The sequence below is a fragment of the Ammospiza caudacuta genome, chromosome 5 (genome assembly GCF_027887145.1).
Source record: "Ammospiza caudacuta isolate bAmmCau1 chromosome 5, bAmmCau1.pri, whole genome shotgun sequence".
Classification (NCBI taxonomy): domain Eukaryota; kingdom Metazoa; phylum Chordata; class Aves; order Passeriformes; family Passerellidae; genus Ammospiza; species Ammospiza caudacuta.
The window spans coordinates 16,988,886-17,016,495 of NC_080597.1; the positions used below are offsets into that span (position 1 = coordinate 16,988,886).

General features: G+C 42.8%; 1 protein-coding gene across 2 annotated transcripts; it reads right to left on the reverse strand.

The window, feature by feature from the left end:
- Positions 1-576: 576 nt before the first annotated feature.
- Positions 577-27,396, reverse strand: SULT4A1 (sulfotransferase family 4A member 1). Of its 2 annotated transcripts, XR_009274772.1 has the most exons (8): positions 27,167-27,396; positions 10,392-10,522; positions 8,910-8,990; positions 8,679-8,805; positions 7,064-7,158; positions 5,531-5,669; positions 3,832-3,961; positions 577-2,233 (listed from the first exon to the last, which is right to left on the reverse strand). XR_009274772.1 is itself a non-coding variant. In XM_058805527.1 (7 exons), the coding sequence occupies exons 1-7, from the start codon at positions 27,333-27,335 to the stop codon at positions 2,121-2,123; spliced, it is 855 nt and encodes a 284-aa protein (XP_058661510.1). In that variant the 5' UTR covers positions 27,336-27,396; the 3' UTR covers positions 577-2,120. The 2 variants fall into 2 exon arrangements, 1 of the variants encoding a protein (XP_058661510.1); XM_058805527.1 differs by lacking the exon at positions 3,832-3,961.
- Positions 27,397-27,610: the final 214 nt, after the last annotated feature.

The following is a 27,610-nucleotide window of genomic DNA, read 5'->3' on the forward strand; positions in this document are numbered from 1 at the left end:
CTGGTATTTTTGTTCTTCTTTTGCACTGCTTTGGTAGCAATGAGGCATTCTCTCCACAGACAATTTGGGCCAAGGGGTGTCTGTGTTTGTGCAGTCTTGGTAACACTGGGCTGAGTCCTGAAAGTTCAAGGAAGCAGTTTAGATCCCAAGGCAGAATTTCAGCACAGGTGACGTGGCCTGGCAGCTGGTGGCCCTCTGACTGGCAATGGCATGTGGATGGACCTGGCTGTTAGAAATGTGGTTGTGGGACATTCCTGGCTTTTGGGCATCAGCTGCAGCAAAGGAAAGCAGCTCTGAGAACCAGAGCAGGGTTCCCTGGTGCCTTCAGAAATGTTAGGTTGTATTGTTCATACATCCTCGGGATTAAGTGATTTAAGTAGATTTTTTGTGTTAATGAAATTTTCTTCTGACTATAATCTGCAGAAACTGTGGGGGAATTTTGTCTTTCTCTTGTATTTTGTCTTTCTCTTGTAGCAAGAGGAAATTCTCCTTCTCCCATGTTCCTGCAGTTTGTTGTAGTTTGTCTGCAAAGACCACCTGGCCTGAGTGGGAGGTCTAGAAAATGAGCAGCCACAATGCACAGAACACATCTTTTATTCAGTAAGCAAGCAAGCACAGAAGTATAATGTGTAGTGCTTAATATTCATACAGTACTAAAAATATAAAAATAGAAATAAAATTTCACTGAAAGCATTTTCACTCACAAATATACAAGGAAAAGTGCTGTCAAGCCACATCATGCTACACTACTTGCCAGTGCTGAACTGACAGTTTCCCAACAGAACTGAAACACTAAAAACTAGTCCTTCCTCATAGTTTTTGGTGAGCCTGAACATTTGACTAGCAAAAAATGGGCCTCCTGCAGCTGAGAACCTAAAAAACATAGATGTCATTTCATAATGGATCAATAAAATAATTTGGGAGAGTTCTGTAGTGATAGTAGCCTCCTTTAGGCTGTTTGTGTAGACACCAAAAAAAGATAAGAGAAATAAACTTGAATCCTGACTATAATCCAAATCAGTCATGGCTAACAATTCCTGGAACGTATTGTGCATGGATATTTGTGCAATACTCCCACCTGCTGGCATATCCATCAACTCTCTTCCTCGGATGCTGCAGTTCCCTTTGCCTGCTTCACACTGGCACAGATCTCCCCCTTAGGCCTGGTGGAGTCCAGGAGAACAACCCATAAGCAGTGCTAAGTGCCCTCAACTTTTAGTGGAACTAGAGCTTTTTCAGCACCTTAACTTTTGGGGCTGCCCTTACAGGGAGAAATTCACACAGCAAAGTGACATAGGTTGGAGACTGATTTTTCAGGGAAGTCCCTGCACCAGATTCCTGGCTTTTAAGCCCTATTTCGAGGGAGTGACCTAGAGCTGAGGGCTTAAGAATCTTCTATCTGCTGTCCCTGGGCATGGAGCTGAACTGCCTCCATCAAGAAGTCAGCTCTGAGCTGTGTCCATAAAGGCATGGGTGGGATTTGGGATCAGGCTGACAATCACAGCTGTAAATCAGAACAAGCCCTGTCTCCCAGAGTGTGCCAGTGCACAGAACCTGCTTAAATCACACAGATAAGGGTGTGCAGAACCTAATGTGAACCCCACTTGGATTAGTTCCTATTTTGGAATGGGATTTATTTATACTTGGCTATACCTGCTATAAAAATAAATGTGACAATTAACCCCTGAGATCATTCTAGCATACTGTTTTGGCCTGTTACTTGTTTCCCTCAGAAATAAATTTTTATTTGGTTTACGGATGTTCATTTCGTTTCTAGTGACGAGCTTTTATAAAACATTAAATAATCAATGTGGGGCTGAAAAGGTGTACATTCTAGTTGCATATATTATACATACCTTCTACCTATATAATACATTCCATAACAGCTGCATGTTCTAGTATTGTCTGAGAAGTTCTTGCATGTGGACAGAGGACTTAAATACTAGAAGATAAGCAGCTGTTCAGGATCAAAGATAATTGCATCTGATATGGTTTACTTAGATTGTTTTTCTTTCTTTAAATCTTATTACACATAATAGCTACAGTAGTTTGTCCAGCAGGTAATAAATGAATGCATAAAGCACTTCTAGCTATATCTGGATATCATATGCATGCATTTTTTATAAATAAAAATCAAATGTGAGGTCACATTTTCCCATCTTCTGTTTATAAACTAAATCAAATTTCTCATTCATTGAAACAGTGAAGATGTCTTTCCATAGCCCAACTCGTCCTGAAACACAGAGAAAGAATACATGTCAGAGAGTGGATGTAACAGGACACCAAATACCTACAGTCTAATTGTGCTGGGCACCAAGTATCAGCTGTGAGATTCTGATCAGTCTGGGCTTTCTCTGAAAGCTTAATGAGACCTAAAGCTGTTCACTGTCTCACCCAGTTACTCTGGCACTACCCTTGCAAAGCCTTCAAATAAAACACATCTTCAGCTGCACCAGCCCAGTGTCACACAGGAAGAATTCATATTTCTCTGAGACATTTTACTCTGGCCTTAATCAGAAATGAATCAGAGATTTTGGGTTGGGTGCTCACGTAAATGTGGATTTCTTCTTTCAGCTATGGCTGTTTAAGAATTCCAACAGCTAAGAACACATTTCAAAATCACCATGCCTCTGGCACCTACTGCTTAGAGAACTATCCAAAATGTACAGAGAATGTGGGGTATAAAACTGACTATTGGAGTATAATATTTTCATTGCTAATTTCTATTATTTTGTGTCTAGAGATAAGTCCAAGACATGAATTTCCATTTCTCAACATGGAGATATTTGTTTGTTAAATACAAATTTCCATCTATGAAAGAGAACAAGTGCCATGTACTCAAGCTGAGCCACTGACACTTTAATTTTGAACAGGAGGAACAGCTTTTGGGGATGCAATATGGAGACTGAGCACCTTCCTCATATGAATTAACCTATGGAACCCAACCAATGACATAACATAACCTGGTGACCCTGCTGAACCTACCAGCCAAAGGCAGGAGCCCCCCTAACAACTGTTTCAATGCAGCCCAAAATATATTTAACTCAAAGTCAGCCAGGGTTACTTGTGGCTGAATAAGCCCCATGGAATAACCAGACTGAGAAGCCAAATTCTCTTCTCATTTATGCTGGAGATAAAGACAAAATTCAGACTTGTTCAATTGGAATAAATGAAAGGAGAATTGGGACTGTGCTACCAGAGTTTCATCATAACAGCAAGAACAAAGCTACATGCAGGGAGCTTAATTATGTATTTGATGCATAAGAAGAATACCCATTTAATTCAATTACCATTGCTTTTATGCAGAAACTATATAACTGAGACCAAAGACAAAACTGTCTGAAACATCTACATATTACTTATTAACCTGATGGTATAGCATGTGTGGCAAGGGCCATTTTATGAAAGCAGGGCTTTTGTATAAATCCTGAAGGTATGAAAGGGTCCTGATTTCTTTTCAGGATCCAAAGACCAGAATAACCTGACACCGAAAATGCCATTTATTGTTTTCAACAATTTTCTCACATATTTGTAAAAGAATAAATTAAGAAAACACAATCATAAATACCTGATACTAACTTAAATCTTGCTCTGGCAACTATAACAGCAAAAAGTACAGCATGAAACACAAAACCCTGTTTCAATAATGATAATAAAGTATTTTCTTCCTCTGCTTGGCAAAAAAAAATTCTTTAATTTCTGAGTCTCCCCAAAAACATATATGGACAAATGACAAGTTCTACAAATGACATATATACACAGTGGATTGTTTTTAATAATTCTTTTCTTTTTCTACCATATCAATTGATAGCTTGTCAAAAAGTCACCCACCTGGTTTATGATTTGAATCATGCAACTGCGTAAATTATGATGTGATAAGAGTCAAATACAAGTAACATATCTAATCATTGTTCTGCTTTCACAGCAGTTCAGGGTTATCTTCAGAGTAAAGATCAATGTGCTAAAAGAAAAAAAATATGAAGAACTAAAATAAAGCAAAATAATAAAGTAAATGTAACTAATGACAAATTAAAATACTTGAAACAAATTACAATCAGCTGTCATGTCATTGCCACCATTCTTTGTCACAGAAACGAACAGAGAAGGAACAAAGCACTGCTAATGAAGCTACATTCTGGAGTAACAAAATATTGTAAAAGCCAAAGACAGCAAAGAAAAGAAATTCAAAATAAGGATATTTATACTAAAAAGCACACAGCGAACAAATGACGAAGTATCACATTAAGTGCTGCAGCTCCCTTCCTTCTCTATTACAACATGAGGGCCTTTTTCTGAAACATCTGTAGACAGTAGAAATAAGAGGCTACATGTGGGCCAACAAGTAGAACACAACCCTGCTGTTTGCAAAGCCTTGCATCCACATGAGCACCTTATCCAAGGACCTGGGGATGTCCCAACCAAATGTGTGATAACTGAATAAATAACCAGCTAACACAGAATTAGTAGTCAAGAAGAACTGGTAATATTTGGTATTTTCATCAGAGATTTGGAAATAAAAATAGAAATTTATAAAAATTGCAGCTGGTGTAATTTGCAGATCACAGGAAGGCTGGCTGAAAGTAGTAGTATGGAAAGGGCTCCTATACACAGAAGAAGACCAAAGTATTCCTGTCACAACCCCTGAGTAAGGGACAATAACCTGCAAATTGCTTCCTCTGAGAAACTTTGTGGTGATGATAAACATGTACTTCATGTGTGATGCTCTATCATAAAGTGCTACCACTGCTATGGGTGGAAAATAAGGGAAAGGTCCAAGTAGAAGTGGATTAAATTAGTGTATGAAGTGACTTTAGGTTAGGGTAAGGCATGTGTAGGGGTAACATAGGAACTGACCATCTTGACTTGGTTGCCTCATTTTTAAAAGTGATGTAGAGCAGCCCAGAGAAAATAATCTGAGGGAGCCTAAGTTCACTCTTATGTTTTTCAAAGGCAACTGAAAGGACTTGATTTCTTATCAAAGGACAGATGTATTAACAGATCACATGGCACCTTCAGGTTCTTAGAGAAAGAATCTCACCAGAATAAACATCTGGAAGATAAGCACATTTTAAACAGCTGAGGTAAGAAATGAAAATAAGCTTATAACGGACACTGTGGTTCCTTGTAATTTTATGCCTTCCAAATAAGAAATACCTGCTATTCTTGAAAATCCTGATCTAATTAAACCCTAGGGCTCAGGCCAGGACAAACTTTGTAAGATGGTGTGGGCTCTGGCATGCCAGAGGTCAGAAGGAGCAGAGCAGAGCTCTCAGCACAAGGAGCTGAATCCATCAAAGTGATACAAACTCTCTGATGGAGTGGTTTGACATTACCCTGTTCACCTTGGATTCTTCCATCCTTTTCAGTCACTTCTACCTAACCTGATTTCAAAACAACCCAGCCCCCCAAGTGCACCAATAATCAGCTCCCTCCCATCCTTTACATGGCAATATTTTGCCAACATCTAACACACCCTGGGGGTTACTGCCGATTTCTCCAAGAAGAGTTTTGCTGTGGGTTTTAAACATACCCCTGCCAACAGGAAGAGCCTCTGCATTACAGCACTGATCAATGAGTTGATGGCAGTGTTCCACCATGGATTCCAGCTGTGCTTTGTCATAAGAAACTCCTAAGAACCTCACCAGCTGCTCAACCATTGTCGCTAGATCCTGCAAGAGATCATTTAAAACCCGGGTTATTTCACAATAATTAAAATCACATTTTTAATGAGTTTAAATATTGCAAAGTAAGTTATATCCTGGTGAGCATGAAAAATACAAGTGCAGAAGTTGCAGAAACACTACTGCATTGAAGTTTTGCCACCTTCCAATTTGCTGAAAAGAAACACATTCTGAACAATTAGAGTAAGACAGGCTGGCAGAAAGCATGGCCATGTAACCTTCAGATGTTGGAACAGGGAACAACTGAAAAGCAGTTGTGATGCTTCCCACTTCAGGGAACACCCCACCCTGATCCCTTTGGAATACCAGTGCATTTCAGGATTTAAAAGTTACTTTAATTTTGACCTTAGTCAAATAAATGACTAAAAATGTTAGGAGAGCCCTTCCTTTGTCAGCTTCTGGGACTGCATTCATGTAGATGGGAAGGATCTGGGGAGGTGGCCTCTGAGAATAACCATTAATTTACATCTCCAGAGTTCCAGGGTTCCTCAGTATGAGTTGCAAGGACAAAATAGTAATTTTTATCAGGAAGCAGAAGGAAGCTGTGATGCCACCATCTGGTGAGCACAGCTAGGAATCCATTAGTTATTCAAAACCATGGAATTGAAATGATTTTGACTAAACTTTATTTACTCTGATTGTATTACACCTTCTTTTAGAATTCCACTCCATCAGAAGGCTCAGTAAAGCTGGAATTATCATTTACTGAGTCTTGTTCTGGTTTCTTCTTCTTACAGGTTTAGAAACAGGACCTGGGTTTTGCCTATGTTTGCATTAGTTGTCCAGTCAAATAAACATTCTGAAGTATTTTCATTAGCTGTCAAAAAGATATTAGTGCAACAAGAAATACATAGTATTTCCACTAGATTTCTGATTTAAGTGGATTTATTAGCCAGCATAATGTAAGGACTCAATAATTACATCTACCTTATGCTACATGATCATACTCTCATTGTTTTCAGATTTGTTTCACAGAAATCAGTAAGAACAACCAAATAATTCCAATAAATGCCAAATACAAAGGACAAAATAGTGATTATATTTTTTTTTCCCCTCATGGATACGGCACATAGAGCAAGACATTTATTTTAAAAGAATGCCCAGGGCTGAGTGTAGCAAGTACTGAACAGTTTCACATCACTGCCTTCCCTGCAGGTAGTTCAGTGCCTATACATGCAGGCAGATTCCCCAGTAAATTAATATGGATATGAAAATGCCTGAAGTCCAAAGAAGCTACTGAATTTTTAAAGCCAGCGCTTTAAAAATGGTATCAGGCATTAGGGATCCCAAATATGGACATAAGAATGTAATTTTGTGCTTTATGTATTAAAAACTAGGATACTAAATGTGATAAAAACACCATTTTGCTACATCTAACCTACCTTATGCATATCTTCATACTTGAGAAAAAGTACATTGGCATCCATGTGGTGTTCCCAAAACTCTTGCACATGTTCAAACCAGGAACCATACCCTACTGCAAAAACATTATGATTGGCATGAGGAAAATGAACACTTTGGTTATTAAGCTGTTTTCAGAAAGAAAAAAAAAAAAAAAAAGAAATAACTGGAGTGGTTCATAGCCCCAGGAGAGCATCTCATTTTGACCCATGTAATGGGACACCTAACCCTCCCCCAAAACTTTTTTCCAGTTCTCTGATTAAGTCCACATTTGCATTGATTTCAGTCAATTTATGTGTCTCTACCAGAGGTTCAGCAATTGGTACTTGGTATTTACAACCTCAAGAATCTCTTTTGTTGCCAGTATTACAAGGCAACCCCTCGAGAAATGCATTCTACATTTTTCTCTGCTACCAGTGACTAAATTTCCTGTGCATTACAAACCTCCCATTTGTACAGTTATGGCCATGGAACATGTTGTGATGTTTTATTGGTTCTGGGAGGTCGTGATAAAGTCAGGTGGCTGCTCCAAGATAAAGAGACAAATAACTCTTGGGATACTTACATGGAAAAGAGCACTCAACCTTTCTATCTTAGAAGACCTTCTAACATGTCTTTCTTATGCCTCTGGTCTTGAAGTTCCTGATCAGAAGCTACAGGCAAACACTGCATTCCCAGGGAATGCAAATGGAAAACTGAAGGTGGGCTGGAGTGGGAGGAGAGCATTAATCCTGCTCAAGCTTGCAGGATAAGGATCAGCAAAGGGGTTTTTAGGCCTGTTAAATCACCTCCCATTGGTAGGCTTTACTTTTTTCTTCCCTTTGGTATTACACAGCTCCTTCAGCATCAGCTCCCCTAAAAATTCCAGGTTTGCTGCTCTGGATCTAGAGGAGATCCTGCTCTCAGAGCTCAAGGTACCTGGTGAATTCTCAGTGTCACATTAAGGTATCAGAGGAGATATTGCAGAGAAATAAAAGGCAGCAGGACTTTTTTCTCTTCCTTAGCTAGAGTGTGGCAGTCTCTTGGTTATTATTCTCCTCACAGAGCTGCATTTTTCAGGCAGCAGCAGCCTGCTCATGAGGTCTCACTCGAGCTAACTGGTGCAGGCCGAGATAAGGCCCATGCAAACTAGAGAATTTTGTATTAATTTCCAAGGTATGAGCCTTGAATTTTTGGCTGAAATTTAAATATTAAGAGAATTACCAGGAAAATAACCCCAATCCTGGGGACCAGAAACACTCCTGAGAAGTAGCTGATAGTGAGGCATAACCAAAATCAAATGATGCTGGGAGTATTTACCCCTTTTTAGGAGGTACCTGGCAGCCTGAAAACTGAATTTCAGAAGAGTACACCAGAGTTTTGCTCTGGTTTGGGTGGCAAAGTGCTGAACCCAGGGGATCAAATACTGTAAGGCAAATATTTACAAAAAGCCCGGCTCATAGTTTGCATGGACAAATCTCAATCACTGCAGAGCTATCCGTAGCAACCTCCTTGCTGTATATGCAAAACAAATGCACCTTTATCCAGTTCACTTCTGTACTTGCAGAAGGAACGCAGAGATGAAAATAAATGTGGGCAGAGAGAACAGCTCCTTACACTTGTCATTCATAAACCTTCTGCAGAACTCCTGAAACGTTCCTCTGTAGCTCATGGTCCTTAGGGAGCGGTGGAACTGGTAATAAGACACCACCAGGTCTTTGGGATTTCGAGCCATGTATATTACCTGTGATGGGGGGAAAATCATCTTGTTGAAAGCTTTTGCCTCATCCCAAAGCACTGACACAACTGCTGCCAGCAGAGTTAAGACAAACACGAGCTCATTTTCACCTTTGAGTTTCCGTTGTGGAGGTCTGAAGGCAAAAACCGATAGGGCAGGTGGCTTTTGATGAGGCGAGGGGACGTCAGCTCCTAAAATAAAGCAGGGAGAATTGTTTCCCATTGACCACTGCTCCAGGGAACATCCTGAGCTGGCCTGAGCTGGCACATTTGAGGCCCTCTACTACACTGATTTCTATTCACAAATTTACTTCCTAAAATTAACAGGAGTTTGCGACTCAAAATCAGGTCAGGGAGTTACATCTGGTTTTTAAATATCAACAGGTTAGATAATGTGTTGGGAGTTTTGTCATATTGGGGTTTTATCCCTTTTGTTTCAAAGCATGTCCATTTGCAGGACCTTCTCAGAAAGAGATATAACCGTTGAAGATTCCCAATATCAAACTCACTTTATTTCTAGTGATGCCTCCACTAAAAATCCTTGAAAAATACTAGAAGTTCTGAAAACATGACCCCTGACTTCTTCCAAATTTTTCCCTTGCATTTTATTTTATCCTCAGAATTAGGCCCAAATCTGAATGTGTGGATATCTTTCAAACAATACTTTTTCTGTAATTTGATACAAAATTGTCTCATGACAGAAATCATGTTCTGCTATTAAAAATTGAATTAATCCATACTGAATCAAGCTGCTAGCACATGGCATAGAGAAGAATGTGTAATCTCAAACTAAACCTCTTACTATTGCCACCACTTTTTTGCAGCAGGGTAGCACTGAAGCCTTGCTGGATTAGGCATCACAGATGAAAAAGAAGAGCAATCTCTGACCTCTAAATACTCTCAGCCTAAAGTAGGCTGAAGCATGCCGTTGTCATTGACCACAAGCAGATTAATTCTATCCCTGCCAGCCTCAGCTTGCTCAGTCCAAGCAGCACTGCAGCCGTTACAGGATGGCCCTGTATAGTTATCCTAATAATTCCAAGACATGACTCTGTCAGAAGTGGCTGCAGCAAGGACAAGATCACACTTATGTGCCATACAGCTGGACTTCAAGGGATTCTTATTACTGTGGAATTTCATGGAGGATATTCCAGACCCCTTAAACTACACCCTACAGTGTCTGTAGAGAGCCAGGATCTGTGGATCTAAAGACTGAGATGTGTAAAGTGAGAGCAATGGGAATACAGATGCATGGATAGCTGCATTTCTAGTTACTCCTTCACAAATTCAGGGAAGGAATCAAAGCAAATTTGCCTCATTTGGCCAGCTCCCGTTTACATAAGCAGGAGAGGCCTGGAACTTTGATCCCCACTGCCAAGATATTTAGGACATGGAGACACATTTAAAGTATTAAACAGAACAAAATGAAGCTTAATAAGAGCAATTTAAAATGACCTATTAGCACTTTGAATCATTTCAACATTCTAAACAAGCCCAGTGACGAGAAAGACACAGGGTGAAAAGAAGTGATAAACATGGAACTGAGGAAAAAGACACCCAAATGCTGAAGACTTTCTTTGCAATAAATTGTACCTTGATGATGTCCAGACCGGGCTGAGGGTACTCTAGGACTGGAAGCTGCTCATCTATATTCATTAGTCCAATCTCATCTGGATCAGCTCCCTGACTCACTAGATACACCACTTCCTGCAGCAAGCCTGTGCCTGCACAAACCAAACAATGAGAGAGAACAGATTGTATTACAGTTCTTATCTAAACACAGCCATATGAAGGGAGACCTAAACAGAGAAATAATGGCAACTTTTGTGCTCAACAGTCTGCTGTGAGCTAAGTCTATTACTACTGTTTTGTTGTAGTATGTCAGCTCTCTTGATTTTTTAAATACATGTAGATCTTCCATGCAAAAGACCTGAGATTTTTTTTCTTCAGTAACAATTTAAATACACTTCTGTTTCCAAATCACTTAACCTGTGAATTACAAAGCATTTAACAAAAGGTTTTACCTCTGTAAATGTTACTTTGGCAAAACACTACTATTTCCATTTTAGGAACTAAAAAATGAGGCGAACAGAGGTCATCCAAGTTCACAAAATGCATTAGTGGCTGTGCTGAGAGACCTTTATTCTAAATTGAAGGCAAGGTCCCAGTTATGCAATGATTTGAGAGTCTATTTATGCCTCCAGGTTATGGAGTGGACAAAGCCCCAAATACATCCATACATCAGTCACAAGCTTTAGAAACCTCAATTATGCATCTCTCCCCACTCTGAGGACATTTACAAAGCACCCATTAAATATCATGGCCAGTGACTGCACTTTGGAAAATTAATAGGTGCTACAATTAGGGCCTTGGACAGGGAAACTATTCAAAATGACTTTACCTTCAGGCAGGTAAGGAACCCTCAAAACAGAGATATTTGACAGAGGGTTATGAAGAGAAAGGCTCTTGGTGAGATGGAGGAACAGAATGGGGAGAGATCACAATCAGCCAGGGGAGCGACCCCACAGTTCAGAAGAAAAGATCCCAAGAGTGTGGGACACCCTGGAAACTGCAAAAGAACAGACCCATTATTTAACCCATTATTAATTATTTACTGTGAGCAGTAAGGGAAATGAGACCAGGATTTATCCACTCTCTCGCGTTGCCTAAAGGCTTGGGTGATGGTTCCAGAATTGGTTACAAAGCCCAAGCCTGCTCCTGCATCCCAGCCTGTGGAATGGTGAGCTGTAAACTCTGAGATCAATGACCATTTGAAAATAATTTGTGAGTTGCAAGTCACTTGTAACAGTCACTAGTTAATTCATGTAAACTAACAAGACTGCACACACAAACAGGCACCTTTGTACCAATCCTGTATGTTGTTCCAATTAAAAAGAAAAATAAAACAACCCCCCCCAAAAAAAACAAAAAAAAAAAAAAAACAAAAAACCCCCCCAAAAAAAACAAAAAACAAAAAACAAAAAACAAAAAACACCACCAAAATACAAGACCTAAAACCCTAATAGAATTTTTTATTATATTAAAAAATAAATGTCTGTTTATTTTTTAATCCGAGACAGAAACAGTTAAGTGAGGCCAATGGTTGGAGTGAACACAGCCTGGATACAATTTCAAAGAAGACACACCTCCAAGAATTGTCTTGGATAGCAAGCACTTCAAGATTCCACTGTTCCCTTACTGATTGATGGGTAAATTAAAAAGGATTGGGACATGAAAAAAAAAAAAAAGACACTTTTATATTATGATCACCCACAGAGACAGTTGTCACACACTTAATACACACTTGCCCCCAAGGCTGTTCACTCTGCATTTTTAAGTTCAAGCATATATTTTATGCATTCAAATCAACATTCATACAGTATTTTAGTATCAGTCCTTGTGACTCTGAATGAGCACAACCCTTGTTCTCATTAAATATTTATTCTGACCGGAAACACCCTGGTTCTCCATAATTTATTTCAGTATTTCCTATTCCACCTGCAAAGAGAAATGCTGTCACAGCAGCCCTATTTTCATGAAATGAAAAGAATTAACTCTGTGGGGATACACAATAAACTATTTTTTCATTGCTCAGCTGCCCTCTAGGCAGAAAGCTACCATCTCTATTGTGCCTCTGAATACAGAAAGGCTGCAGGGTTGAGGCAGAACCACACTGAACCTTCGGGAGAGCAGCACCAGCTCTCCACAAAGTCCACTAGAAAAGCTAAAAGTCAGGACAGGGAGCACAGCCCCCATGGGGAGCACTCCCTTACCTGGTTATGCCCAGAGACCTGTGACTGTGCACCACACTTGGCTTGACTGCTGTCAAATCCATGGAGAACTGCAGAGGTGGGAAATTACATATTTCCCATCCAAAGTGGGGGTTTTGGAAGCTCAAAAGTCTCCATCTAAAAGTGTTTCTACCAAAACCAGTGACACGCTGAAAGAGAAATGCTGGGACTATCCAGTAGACTGGAATTTCTCCTCCCTACACCTGCAGCAGGATCACTCATCTCAGTTTCCCTCAGCCATGATCTCTGTGCTAGTTTTCTCTTTTGTTAGTCACTGTATTTTTTCCCTGATTTTTTTTTTTAGCCTGATTTTTTTTCCCACATTAGCACTCAAGTTAATATGCTTCAGAATTTCAGGGTCTTAATGCAAATGAAAACTAGGGAATTAACTTTTGAGGGAACAGTGATTTTTTTTTTTAACTTGTCACCCTTAATCAATTATTATTTCCCACACACACAAATTCCAAAAGCTCCAGGTAAAAAATTTATCATTGACCTGGCTTCCTGTTTAAAAGAACAAATTAAAATATCACATGCCTAATTTTTTAAAAAGAAAAAATCTAAAAGCTTTTATAAGTATAATTAGATAGATACGACCTCCTCACATCTCTGCCAGGACTAAAACCCACTCAAGATAAATGTATCAGAGCTAAATGTTCTTTTGGTTTAGGAAGGATGACTTAACCTAGCAACAGGCAGCCCAAATTCCAGACCTGGCTGCTAGGGCAACATCTTCAACCCTGGGAACACCAGCTGGCTGAAAAGCCAAATAAGGTGGGATACTGTGCCTATCCAAAAAATGAAGAGCCCAAGCCTAGACCTGAGGTAGCAGAATTTATTAAAATGCCATAGTGTGATAGGATCTGAGTCTTCTGCTGCATCCCCACCTGTATGTAACACATACAGAAATTTGCCATTTGACCCAGCTGACTTAGTGATCTCTGTGGAGATTTGCAAGAACCATCATTTTATGGATGGAAAGTAGAGTAAATTTCTGAAACTGAGAATATCAAAGGAGATTATGTGAATAATGCCAGCAATCCCAGTCTATCACAAAGCCTGGCCAGATTTAAATGTCACAGAGACTTTCTGACAAAAAGGAAAATAATGATACCAGTTGGACAGAAGAAAAAGGTGAGGCAAGCGGGAAGGGAAGGGAAGGGAAGGGAAGGGAAGGGAAGGGAAGGGAAGGGAAGGGAAGGGAAGGGAAGGGAAGGGAAGGGAAGGGAAGGGAAGGGAAGGGAAGGGAAGGGAAGGGAAGGGAAGGGAAGGGAAGGGAAGGGAAGGGAAGGGAAGGGAAGGGAAGGGAAGGGAAGGGAAGGGAAGGGAGGAGAGGAGAGGAGAGGAGAGGAGAGGAGAGGAGAGGAGAGGAGAGGAGAGGAGAGGAGAGGAGAGGAGAGGAGAGGAGAGGAGAGGAGAGGAGAGGAGAGGAGAGGAGAGGAGAGGAGAGGAGAGGAGAGGAGAGGAGAGGAGAGGAGAGGAGAGGAGAGGAGAGGAGAGGAGAGGAGAGGAGGGGAGAGGAGAGGAGAGGAGAGGAGGGGAGAGGAGAGGAGAGGAGGGGAGGGGAGAGGAGGGGAGGGGAGGGGAGGGGAGGGGAGGGGAGGGGAGGGGAGGGGAGGGGAGGGGAGGGGAGGGGAGGGGAGGGGAGGGGAGGGGAGGGGAGGAGGGGAGGGGAGGGGAGGGGAGGGGAGGGGAGGGGAGGGGAGGGGAGGGGAGGGGAGGGGAGGGGAGGGGAGGGGAGGGGAGGGGAGGGGAGGGGAGGGGAGGGGAGGGGAGGGGAGGGGAGGGGAGGGGAGGGGAGGGGAGGGGAGGGGAGGGGAGGGGAGGGGAGGGGAGGGGAGGGGAGGGGAGGGGAAAAGAAAAGAAAAAAGAAAAGAAAAGAAAAGAAAAGAAAAGAAAAGAAAAGAAAAGAAAAGAAAAGAAAAGAAAAGAAGAAAAGTGGCCCCCTACATTTCTGGCCCCCTATATTTCTGGCCCTGCCAAGGCAATGGATGTTGTGCATCTCCAGTATCTTCACTGCTTCCTCCCTGTGCTGCTGAACACCTGCACACGTACATGCACACCTCACTTGGGGTGGTACAGAAGGATAAACACAATAGGATAATCACTGGAAAACAGGATTAACTGCCAGCCTTTGGACATGAGGCACCGAATGCCACATTAATAAATTCCCAGCAATTCTACCCTTTCTTCTTCCATCTGCAGCATTTCATTCAGGAGGAAGACTGCTCACCCTGCTACCTCTAAAGTCATATTGCCAAAACAGACATGGAATTCATGAACACTTATCCAATTCCAGCTAAAATGGAGGCAGTCTGCATCTGAGGAACTTCAGTGCAAAGTACCTGAGAAATGCTCTTCCTGACAAGCTCCTCTGCTATGTCAATAAAACGCCTCAGGAGAACAGAGCGTTCCAGTTTATCACACAATATCTGGAAAGAGAGGGGGTGGGAAACCGCTCTGAGAAGCTACTACCTGCCAGAATCTGCAGGTGTCTTTAGGAGGCCTTTTAATATTATCTGTGAGTCTGTATTTCTATACCCTGCATAACAGGAGTCTGCTGGTGGGGATGCACTGTGCTTTCCTGGGCTACTTTATGATGCACAGGACCCAGGACTCATTACAAATCCCACCACACCCCAGCAGTCCCTGTGACTGGGAACTGTTCCTTGGTGCCCTTTCCAAGGCCAGTGCCTCAGCAGCAGGAGCACAGTCAGACCAGGGCCACTCTGCCTCTGCTCCTCGGGAGCTGCTGCAGCAGCAGCCAGGCAGCACAGGGGGACAGACACGGCTCGGAAACACCGCAGCTAATCCTCCTGCCTTCTCTGCGTTACATGTCTTCAATGTCAAATTTGGTCACTGTGGAAGGGAGAAGTGTTCTCTAGAGCAGATGTTCTCTGGCTTGTCTCAACTCTTTCTGGCCACTGGCATTCCTATGAAGTCACCAGGTACCATAGATGTGTTCAAAGTGGCAGATATAAAACCATAAGATTTCCAGTGAAATTTAGCTTCTCTAGGTGGTTTCTAAGGTAGTTTCTTTCAGTTTCTCCTCTCTTATCAGCTAAGACAGGACAAAGCTGCAGCCTAAGGATGCAAAGGCCTCAGTATGTTCCCTTTATTCGTTCCTTGTATGGAACCACATGGAAAATTAAAATAAAGAAATACTAATGCTAGTAATCTTACAACCCCAATTATCTGTACTTTGTTTGATCTGCCAGAGCTTGACCAAATTTTGGCTAATCCAGTGCAGCAGATCCATTATGATTCATAACTTTTTTATAGCATTGGTAGATGCAAGTGCTCATTAAAAGTGAGGGCTGCCAAAGCTGCCAGACTGGTCTGTAAGTGCTGTACAGCAGAGCCTCACACTGTTGTTCTAAATGCCTGCAAGCTCATTCCTCCTTGGCATGTTGCAGTGTAAATCTTCAGGTCAGTATGACAGATTCATCCTCACCCTACAATACTGGAGGGAAAATTAGATTTTCCATTAGAAGAAAAAAAAAACATTCCCAAAACATTAAAGTATCTCCTCTTGAGGTCTATATGCTGAAGTTCTCCTACAAATTCGAATTCCACCTGGCTTACAAATAGAAGTTTTCATTAATGACTAGCATTTTAAAAATAAAAATAATGTATATACCTTGATACCATATTTTCCAATTCTTCTGTTTTTCTAAATGAGACTGGGGATTCAGAATAAAGACTGAAATTGTGATGTTATATTGCCACACTATTTCTTTTGACTGACCAATTAAATATTTATCAGAGGGCCCAATTTTGAGAAAGGACTGATTACTCATCCTTTAAGACTAATGCCCCTCTTATATGGCCTAAATGCCATATAGTCAATAGGCAATCATCAAGGGAGTCTGTGGAACACAACAAGCCTGAATTCAGACCTTCTGAAAGTAAAGGGGACAAATTAAGTAAGACTGGATTTAAAAGAAGTATTAAACACACAACTTCCAGCAACATTCAGTAAGCACAGTATTAGATTTTTAGACTTCATAATCATTTCTTTTTCTTCTTACAGCTACCAGCTTTTGAACCAAAACCAACGGGCTAAATTCTGCAGACATGGGTCCATTAATTCTGAGTTGTGTTTTGAGTATGTTTTGCCAGAGGCTATAAACAGCACACTATGAAACCCCATTCTATTTAGGAGGAAAACCTACTTTCTGTTTGCTAAAAATGCTGTCACCAAACTGTTTACACACACATATTATGCACAGAATTATTGCTATTATGTCCAATACAGTATCCTAAAGCACTGCTTTAATGAACTGGTTACAAAGCAGAGCTATTTTTGGCTAATGCATTAGTACTATTTTTTTTTTAAGTGGCCTGAGTCGTGATTCTCCCTTACATTAGCACACTAACTACTCAACAGAGGACAGGATGAGAAGTGCACATCAACCACAGAGTGTCTGGGACCTGGCACTGACAGCTGGGGCAGCCTCACCCACACAGCCAGGCAGGCAGCCACTACTGCCCACACCAAACACCAGCCTGGAGCAAAACACCTCCTTTGGAGCACGCTGGGTCCTGAAACTGCAGCAACACTAGTAAATAAAACACACCAGGACCTGTTCTCTGGGAGATCTGTGGAACAGCCAAACCCACACCCACAGAGATCGATTCCCTGAGGAAGAGAGGCTCATCTGGCTCTTGCTGGCAGAGGTCTTCTGCTGAGGAGAGCTGGGGCAAAAAGCCTTTATTTTCTATCCTTGTTAATAATCCACAACATCCTGACACGCTCTGCAGCAAGGGCTGAGTAAGTAGCATCCTAACAGCTCTAAGAACTGTGAGTCAGGTCTACAGATCTACTGTTAAAAACATCAACAGGCCAAAAGTTTGCCTTCGTTTTGCCTTCTGATTGAAGAGTCCTGATTTGTGTCTTCAAGTTTGTCCCTACATCCATGACTTCATCATATCCAGGTGTCCTGGATTTTGTCACAGGTCCTTCACAGACAGCTGCTACTGGCTGGTTACAGACACCTCCTGGTATCAGATATTCAAAGGGAAAATGGTTTCACTCTTCTATTGAAGCTTTAGCTGGGCTGTCCGTATCTGTGGATCCTCACCCTGTCTTGCACCAGGTGTCAACACTAATGGAGTAACTTCCCACAAACTGCTCCAATCCACTTAAAATTAGATCTGCCATATCTACTTTTGGCATCAACTCATGTAGCAAATTTTGTGTGGGACAAATCGGAATGCATCCACTCAAAATACTCTGCACATTGTTGTTCTACCAGGAATGATGGACAGCAGGCCAAGGGCACTAACAACCCCGCACTAGCACAGGCACCTTTAAAAGCAGACCCTTAAAAGCCCATATCCTTGGGTTAATTTTTCTTCCAGTTTCTACTCACCAACCAAACATGCTCTCATGGTTAAAGAGAGCACAACATCCATAAGGCTAGACCAAAAAAACATAACATACAACATGCAGGAACATAGAAATAGCCAATAAGACTGCTTGCTCTGACAGAATGACTTTTCTTTTTCCCCTTTCCATGTCTATTCAAGGCTGACCAGGTCTAAAGCCAACCCAGGACAATAAGCTGTTAGCTCAGTTGTAGCCAGCCCTCTTGTATCCTCTGGCAGTTCCATTCTCCCATCTTTTTAGAACCCATATCAAGAAACATGCCTCAATTGCATACTACATTACCCCAGCAGGAGCTCACAATCTCCAGCTGAAAGTCCTCCCACTGTGCCTAATTTCCCTTTGTTTTCACACACTGTACCAAGGACAACAATGCAGGAAATAACTTTGCTGTGATGACAAGTCATTGGGTTTTTAAATCACACTCAAGGACTTCATTGCACCGAAAACAACTGCATAGTTACCCCCAGCTCCATTGATTTCTGGGACAACTCTATCACTGTGTTCTCTTCTACAGTCATATTATGGTCTGTGAATAAATACAGAGCTTCATAGCAAGCTCTGCTGACTGAGGTAGGATCAGAAATCAGGGAACAACAGGGCACCTCTATTAGGCACTTGTGTTGAGGTAGATCTCATACCCTTGGCTGTGAACATACTCCTCTCCCCACAAAATAATGTCAGAAGATGTCTGTCATTACTCAAAAGGCAATTCTCTGCCTCAGCTTCAAACCCTTTCAGGAAAATTGTTAGGCAAGACCTGCCTACACAAAATGTGCATTTGCACATATTAGGTGGTCACGTTTCAAGAATGCAGCACAGCAATAATATAATGTGAAACAGCTGCAGGTACAGGTTATACATTAAAAAAACCACAACCTGTCCAGTCAGCTATTGCTTGTCTAAGGTCAAGGAGTAAAGCATTTTGTCCCACACAGAATCCCACTCAAGTTATAGCTGCACTAAGCAAAACCATTCTTCTCAAGGTATCTATGTTCCCCCTCACTGAGCTGGACTGCAGTTTTAAGCCAGCAACAACTCTTTCCACTGCTGCTCTTCAGAATCAGAAATGGAAAGAGATCTGTTTGGGAGTATAAAAGGGGATCAGCCAACCAATATCACCATGGTTTTGATGCCTAAAATTTTAGCTTTTTTATACATTTTTCATATATTCATAGCTTTGTGGACTGATAATACATGGTTATATAGCTCCTGGTATTTTTTCTACCCTTTCTCTTAGATTTTAGAGTAATAAGGTAATCTTCTAAAACATTCCTGAAAGACTGATTTTCAATAAGGGAACCTTCAAGGACATTTTGTTTTTCAACCAGAATCTGAGAAGATACAACAAGAAATGGGGCAAAGAAGTCCCTGAACCAATTCTAACGGGACAGAACCTGGGGGAAAACTACCTAACCAACTGCTCTTCTAATTGGACAGTATTTGTTAGATATCATCATTTGTGAAACTTATAAAAATTGTGGAAATCTGACGCAGGGTATGCCCATAACCATGGGGAAACCTGTAATCTTCCAATAAAGACATGCTTTTTTATTTTATCATTTTAATACTGTTACAAGGTTTTTCCCTTTCAGGCAACAGATTTACAGTGCTGCAGCAAAATGGTTGAAGAGAAGACACTTTTTCTGACAGAAAGCACTGGTGATCCCATATAAGCACTGGCATTTATCATTACTAAAGTGCATTTCTACTCTGCATGCAGAGAGCAATCCAGCTTCAGCAATGCCTGTAGCTGTTCTGTGCTACTTTGCACAGAAGCAGTAAACAGGCTTTGGACTGCATGGTTAAGCAGTGTTTCCTATGGCCTTGCATCAACAGGTGGCCAAGGGGCCAATGGCACCTGGGCTGTGCCAGCCATGGTGTGGCAGCAGGGCCAGGGCAGTGACTGTCCCCTGGGCTGGCACTGCTGGGGCCACACCTCAGATCCTGGGGCACTTCTGGGAACCTCAGGACAAGAAATGGACATGGAGGGGCTGGAGCGTGTCCAGAGAAGGGAACGGAGCTGGGGAAGGGGCTGGAGCACCAGGAGGGGCTGAGGGAGCTGGGGGGGCTCAGCCTGGAGAAAAGGAGGCTCAGGGGGGCCCTTCTGGCTCTGCACAACTCCCTGACAGGAAAAAAATATATATGGTAGGTGACATCTGCTTGCCCATGAGAACTGTTTACCATTATACATGAAAAATGAAAAGAAACACATTCAGTGGAAAACACAGACAAAAAGATAACATGATTTATCCCTGGTCACAGAATCTGCAGCCACGAAGTCACATTGCATGCCCAGTGTCCCAATGCTTGTATCACTTCTAAAGCAGCATTTTTGAGACAAAACTGGGTTGTTCCTTCCCCTCGGCATGAGGTGTTTGAGAGGTTCCTTGTGTACAGTTCATGCCTCCACTGCACCCAACAAGAGAAAACCCTTCATTTAATTAGACTTATAATAAGAATTAAAAAATTAAGCCCTTTGCTTCCTTTCATTAATATCTTCACTGTGACAAATGAACATTAACATGAAATGAGAATGACTGGCAGGTGGGTCTGGCTGATCTACATAATTTTCTAATTCTTTAGCTTTTGAGGTCATTATCATTTAATACAATCAAAAATTATTTCACATGTTCGGAATACACTTTTTACCCAGGGTAAAACCTTTTTTCTTTTTTTTTTTCCTATGCCTGTTTACAAAAAAAAAAAAAAGGTTAAGTTTTGCACTACTTAACAGCAGGGAAGCGATTATGCAGCATTTGCAAAAGACCCAGCAAAACCTATTAAATAACTGGAGAATTCTTCGTCTTCTGAACCATTTGTTCTGCCTCTAGTAACATCTCTTGACTGGCTTGATAAAAGGGTCATGAGAGAAACACTGCTATCTGGATAATAAAAGGAGTTTCCCTTGACCACAGATATTTTTTTTCTGCTTTTATTTCAAGTTTGAGACATACAAGGACCTATCCAATTCTACTCACATTGAAATCAAGTCAAATGCATCAGTGGCAAACTAAACATTGTCTTCAATTACTTATTTTTTTACAGTTTTATTTATAATTTCTTTACCTAGCAGCATTTAAGAGTGAGTCAATACCTGAAGGTATTTTGAGCTATATATAAATAAAAAGATAGACCCATTTCAGAAGGACTTTCAAAGCACAGGAACCCAGTGGCTCTAACCCCCAGAAATAATAATCTACCAGAGTCACTTTCTGCACCTGAATGGAGTGAGTTTAGGCTGTGGAGTACTTACTCTTCTCAGTGGTGGAAGGAACACAATTTCAGTCATCAAGAACATGAAATCAGATTCAAATACAGATCGTGTCCACCAGTCCCTAAAGAGACAGCTCACAAAGCATATCTCTATCACACAATGCAGTTTGCTCTTCCCTTCCTGTTTGAAAAAGAATTCCATTCATTCTAGCCAGCTGGTATGGGAATTGATGCACATTCACCTGTCATTAAAACAGAACAATATCTGAGCTTTATACACTGCTTAAAGAAACCAAATAACTGTGATGTTACTGTCAGAGAGAAAAAGTTCCATGCTCTATTCTGGTTTTAAAGGTATCAACTCGCTCATCCAGATTCATGAAACTAACAGAGGTTTCTCATCATTCCATGTCACAGAGCATAATATTGCTTCAAAAACCAGAGGTGAAAGAAAAAAAAAATCTCAAAGGTATTTTGTGTAAAAAATTGATTTTTAAGCCACCCTCATGATTTCTCAAGGCATGCCTCTGGGCCAGTAACATTTGCATTAATTCTCTAAATGAAAACGGTTTAAGCCCAAGGCAACAAAAGTCCGCAGCGGCTATAGCACTATAAATCCAGCACTGCAGAATCCGGCTCTTTTGCAACTGCAAAGCTGTTTTTTTAAATAATGCCAAAAAAACTGCTGGGAGAAGTTCCATATGAGAACACTTGAAATCAAGGCAAGCCAATTAATTTAACACATGTGGATGCTTGTGTCCCCTGAGGAGCCTTTGCTACAAAGGCCACTCAGACCTGCCATTAGGAGGGAGACCTCTGCAATCCACCCAGCTGCCACACGTCCCTCTGACAGCTCCCCAGCTCAGGAAGATCCTTGGGCAACCCTTCAGCCTGATTCTCCTCTCAGTTGTGACTGTGCAAATCAGGACTGACTGTCAGCAGTGTTTGACCTGTGCCCATCTGGGTATCTGCAGCCACAGGAACTTAGTCAAGCAGCAATACTCTGTATATTGAATAATAAGACTGTTACTGTGAAATACAGTAATACCAATCTCACCTGGAAATATAACGTCATTTCCAGGAGATTTTTACAGTCTGTGGAAAACATGAAAAGTAGAATTGAACAAGATAAACAAAGCAAGATTTTGGCATACTTACTTGGTACATTTTCTTTGTAATGTATTTCTTTATTCAAGATTTTGCCAATCTGTTTTATAACATGGTCCCACAGACAGCTAAGGCTCATTGGAAGGGGAAGAAACAAGAGGCCAAAGACAAGAAATTCTTAAACCAACTTCATAGCCAAAGAAAAAGCACGTATGTCCACATCTCAAATGGTTCAAGCCTCTCTTTGCCTCAAGTGCAGCACCTTTTGAGTGCTGAGTCTAATCAAACAGTATTTTTGATGTTGATGAGCTGAAGTCTATCACTTTTACTGAGGAATCACACAAAGAGGAAAACTGCTGATTATACTGTGCCCAGTGTATCCCACAGTTTAACAGCTGTCCCTGCCATAGCTGTAATGGTCAATGCATCAAACAACTCCATCCCCATAACAGAGGAAAACCTCAGGGCACACAGAGTCCCTGCATGGGAAGAACAGAACAGGGACTATGGGATGGGAAATGGGCCATGGAAGAATGCAGAGACTGTAAGGGAGAGGAAGGACAGAGCTCCTCCATGAGCCAAGGAAGGGACTGGCACATACTGGTGACCCAGCAAGAGGGAGTGTTGGATTCAGGAGTGCTAGAAATAGGAGAATAAAAGAGTTGTGCACACAGTGGGAGAGGCACACAGAACAGGAGGAGAACAAAGAACCTCCCCGTGCACACAATGCACTGCCCCAGGCATGACCTGTACACACAGAACCTCTCAAACAAATTACAAAATGGACAACTCAAACTGACTTTCCCTGGTTCATTTCACGTAACACCAGAGGTGAGTGTGAAAGAATTCCAAAGAGGAGAACTCAGTAAATACACTCGTGAAAGCTTGTCCTTGGAATGACCCACAAAATCACTGCTGGCACTTCATTAAGGCAAAGGTCTAGAGCCATCATATTCCCTAGCAGCCAAAGGGTAGTTACAAAAATCCAGTGCTACAAGGGAAATTGAGAATCTATAGAAAGACACCCCCAGACTGGTAAGGCCATAGGCAACATTTGCTCTTTTCACCTGTTGTCTGGCACCAAATGCAAGCTCTCATGAACTGGCTGGACTTGAAGCTGATATTTGCTCAATAGTTGACATTTTTCCACACAGAAGTCCAAAAACTTAGTTGGCAAAATAATCGCCATGGGAGAGAGAGCTTCATTATTAATGTAAACAGCTCACTTTCTCAAATTACCAGTTTTGCAAAAGACATGAACTTGTGGGGTTTGACCCGAGAAGACCAAGCACACATCCATTTAGAGCACACACAAGATGGTATGATGGGAGCTGCTGTGCACCACTTCTGAGCAAGGACATGGACAGATCACGTCCAGCCAGGGGGACGCTGTAAGGCACAATAAAACACTGAGTGAACCTGAACCAAACACTACACTTTAGGGACTGATTTAATTCCACGGAAATCACTGATGTTAGCAAACAGCTAACCTGGCTCTCAGCATGGTGACTGAGGGAACACCATGGAAAAGTTTGCTTCTCCATAAATTCTGTAGCTTAAGCTCACAGATGAGAATTTTAATTTTCAAGTAGGGCACAGGAAATCCACAGGATGAGAGGGTTCAGCTCAAGTTGTGGCAGAGGCACAGTGCTCCCTATAAACAGTGCCTCTGTATCTTATCTGTAGTGTGAGCTCCAGTTATTTCACACTATAGAGAACAGCATTCTGGTTTACATTTCTCCTGCAAATCTGTGTGTCCCACTCAGCCTGCCCACTCTAGACAACAAAGTTATGTGGAAGATGAAACTTTTTACTTCATTTCTTCAGTGGCACACCTGATTTTAAATTATGCATCACAATAAAAAAGGTTTTCTATAATTACAGGACTCCCATTTGCATAAACACAGACACACATTCATATATCTGAGTCTCTGGGTTTTAGGCATAAAGTTTCTCATAGTCCAGAAGCTCCCAAAAGCTGTTACCATTGATTGGGCAGAGGTGTTAAGAATAATTAAAGATATAAGAGATATCACTATTCAGCCATCCCTCAGTGGAAATCACATTAAAGCAGAGTCACTTTCCATTAGGCTTATTACATTACTGCCAGTAAGGCCACTGGTACATTTGATTTTCTACCATTATTGGAACAGCTTCTCCCAGGGTCACTCTCAATTTACCAATAACTGTAACTATTTCCAAGCACTGCCTCCATTTCACATGTTTGGAGCTGCGTTGTCTATTCCTGCAGTGTACAGTGGCTTCCAAATGGCTTCCAGACCACCAGTCCCTGGGACAGCTGAAGCAGTCCTGGCCACTTGTGGATTTTCTTTGCCAAATAAGCCACCATATGGTCAATAGCTACTGCTGGAGCCTTCTGCTTGCAGCCACAGGCTCTGGCCTCTCACACATCCAGCAAACAGACTTTTTTGGGCATTTTCCACAGTTTGAGCAGATGGAGAGCTGCTGCTACACTGAACAAAGCTGATTTCCTTAGGAACAAGAAGAAAGTTTTCTGTTGGACCTATTTGACATTGGTGCATTTTTCTTTCTTGAACTATTGTTCAAACACAATTTATTCACAGAAACTAGATAAGCGGTCTCAGCCATGTTCTGTCTCTGAATGTTACCAGAACAAGCAGAACAGAGGCAGCAAGATGAAGTTGGAGTTTAGGTAATGGGCTTCTGGATTTAATTCCTGGCTTTGCCGTAGACTTTCTGCATGACCTTGACTAAATTAGTGGGAACCATCCTAGAGAAGCCCAGTTTCTGCTGCTATGCCTGTCCCTAGCCAGCAGCTCCTCTGAAGCCCTAAATAAGCTGTAAGCCACAGAGGAGCAGCTGACAAAACAAACTTCCAAGGGTCTTGGTAGACTCTGGGCTACAAGAATGTGGAGCTTGAAGATGCTATTATTGTCCAGAGCCTATTCCCTCAACAAGGACATCAGATTACTCATCACCCAAGCATTCTCTTTCCTGGCAAATAAAATCCTATTTTGATCTCAAGGCTGCTCCTCCAGCTCATCCACACAATACTGCACCTTCAGTTTTGATGCCCCATATCTCACCCATCTCCTCCTTCTCCCAGTGACTGCCAGTAAATCCTCTTGCAGCATGTCCATTTTCTGAGTGGGCAGTTCCCTGTTACTGGGGCCCCAAAAGATCAAATATTATGTTGCTATATGCACAAACCAGCAAATTAAATATGATTATGCAAGCTGGCTTTCCACAGCCAACTGTCTAGCCATCAAAACTAAGCTACTGCCAGCTATTAATGATATTGTGGCTGGCTGAGATTGGCTGAAGATATTTAACAAGATGCCACTATGAAATTGGGGTGCAAATCTAACACAGGAACACTGTAGCCTAAGATTCTCAAAACTGAAATCTTAAACCACAAAGAATTTAACAGAGTTGGTGCTGCATGCACCATATAAATCTTGAAGAAGACAATTAAAAAGAACAATTTAAAAGTAGCTGTCTATTCCTAATCCTAGTATTTTGAGAGGCATCCATCTTCACATTTTCCCTTATCTAATGGATTATCTATAAAGGTCTTGCCAGTCTTTAAGGGCATAGTCAGCAACAAAATATAAAAAAATGTAAAGACAAATGTTTGAAACTGCTTGAGAAATTATAAAAGCTAAATAGATGCTACTTTGTAGAAATGTGCATGCTTGAAGCAGCACACCAGGAAATTGAAAAGCATTAGCCATTCACACAACAAACAATGGAGTAAGTGAGAAACCTACAATACTGAAACATCGTTTTACAAGGGCATTTACAGAGCTGACATCTGTTATCTCCAGTGGACTTCGGATTTCCTAGAAAGAGATCATCTCATTGTCAGGAAAAAAGTCACTCGAGAATGCACTCACAAAAGAGTTTATCTGATTTTATCAGGTGGGGTACAAAGCTCCCATATTGTCTGTCTCCTTGCAGGCAGCACTACATCCATGGTAATTCTCTTTAAATATTTTTGCTTGGAAACGGAAAGGATAAAAAAAATCAAGACTACAGCATTACAAGCAGACGCCCAAACGGTGTGCAACAGCCAAAGGAAGCATTTACTGGACAAAACATTCACTTGTACTGTGACCAGGGGGCCTTTCTGGTGATTCAGACAGTGCAGCAAGAACGTACTTGGCGCACATGCTCTCCCAGAAGGATCAGGGAGCGCAGCACGGAGGGAAGGCTGTGGAGCAGACAGCGAACCTGTGCACCACGCAGATATTTGCAGTGATGCCATGGCCCTTCCCGTTCGACATCTTTGCTGAGCGGGATTTCCCTGCCCGGAGCGGCACCGCCACCCTCCAGCGGTTCGGCAGCAGCCCGGCAGGGTCCCGGGGCAGCGCTGGGCCCGGTGCGCCCACCCCCCGTGAGCCCCCACAGGGCCCCGACCCCCTCCGAGCCCGGGACGGGCTCTCAACTCTGCAGAGCTGCGGGGGCTGCCGGGCACAGAGCACCACACCTGGCCACAGGGCACCATCCCCGGACAGCGGACGCCATCCCCGGATCCAGGACACAGTCTCTGCATCCAGGACACCATCCCCGGATACAGGGTGCCATCCTTGGACACGGGGCACTGCACCATCCCCGGATACAGGGTGCCATCCTTGGACACGGGGCACTGCACCATCCCCGGATACAGGGTACGATCCCGGACACAGGGTACCATCCTTGGATACGGGGCACCGTCCCCGGGCACACCCGCGGTGGAGAACGGGCTCAGGCCTGGCCCCCACATCCCGCGGGGGCGGCCGGGGCACCTCCAGCCCCCGCTCCCGGCCCGGCCAGCGGGGAGCGGAGGAGGAGGAGGAGCCGCCCCGGCAGCCGCGGCAGCCCCGGCCCGCCCGCCCGCCTACCTGATTTGGGATAGGTGACGATCCAGACGTCGCTGTCCCTCACCGGGAAATTGGCGATCTCCTCCATCTTCCCGCGGCAGAAGGGCGGCAGCCGCACCCCATTGTACTCGAAGTACTTGCTCTCGAACTCGCAGGGCGTGCTCGGGGTCTCGGCCTCGCTCTCCGCCATCCTCTTCCCTGCGGGCCGCGGGGGAGGCCGAGGGGCGCGGGCCGCGGGCGCTCCGGCGGCAGGGAGGGAGGGAGGGAGGGATGGAGGTGGGGAGGGAGGAAGGGAAGAGGAGGGGAGGGAAGGGGCGGGCGAGCGGCGGGCGCGGCAGCCCCGGCCCCGGCACAGCCCCGCGCACGGCGGGCGGCGGCTCCGCGTACGGTGATGTCATTGCGGGGCAGCCGCAGCCGCGGCCGGGCCGGCAGGGAAGGGATAGAGGGATGGATGGATGGATGGAT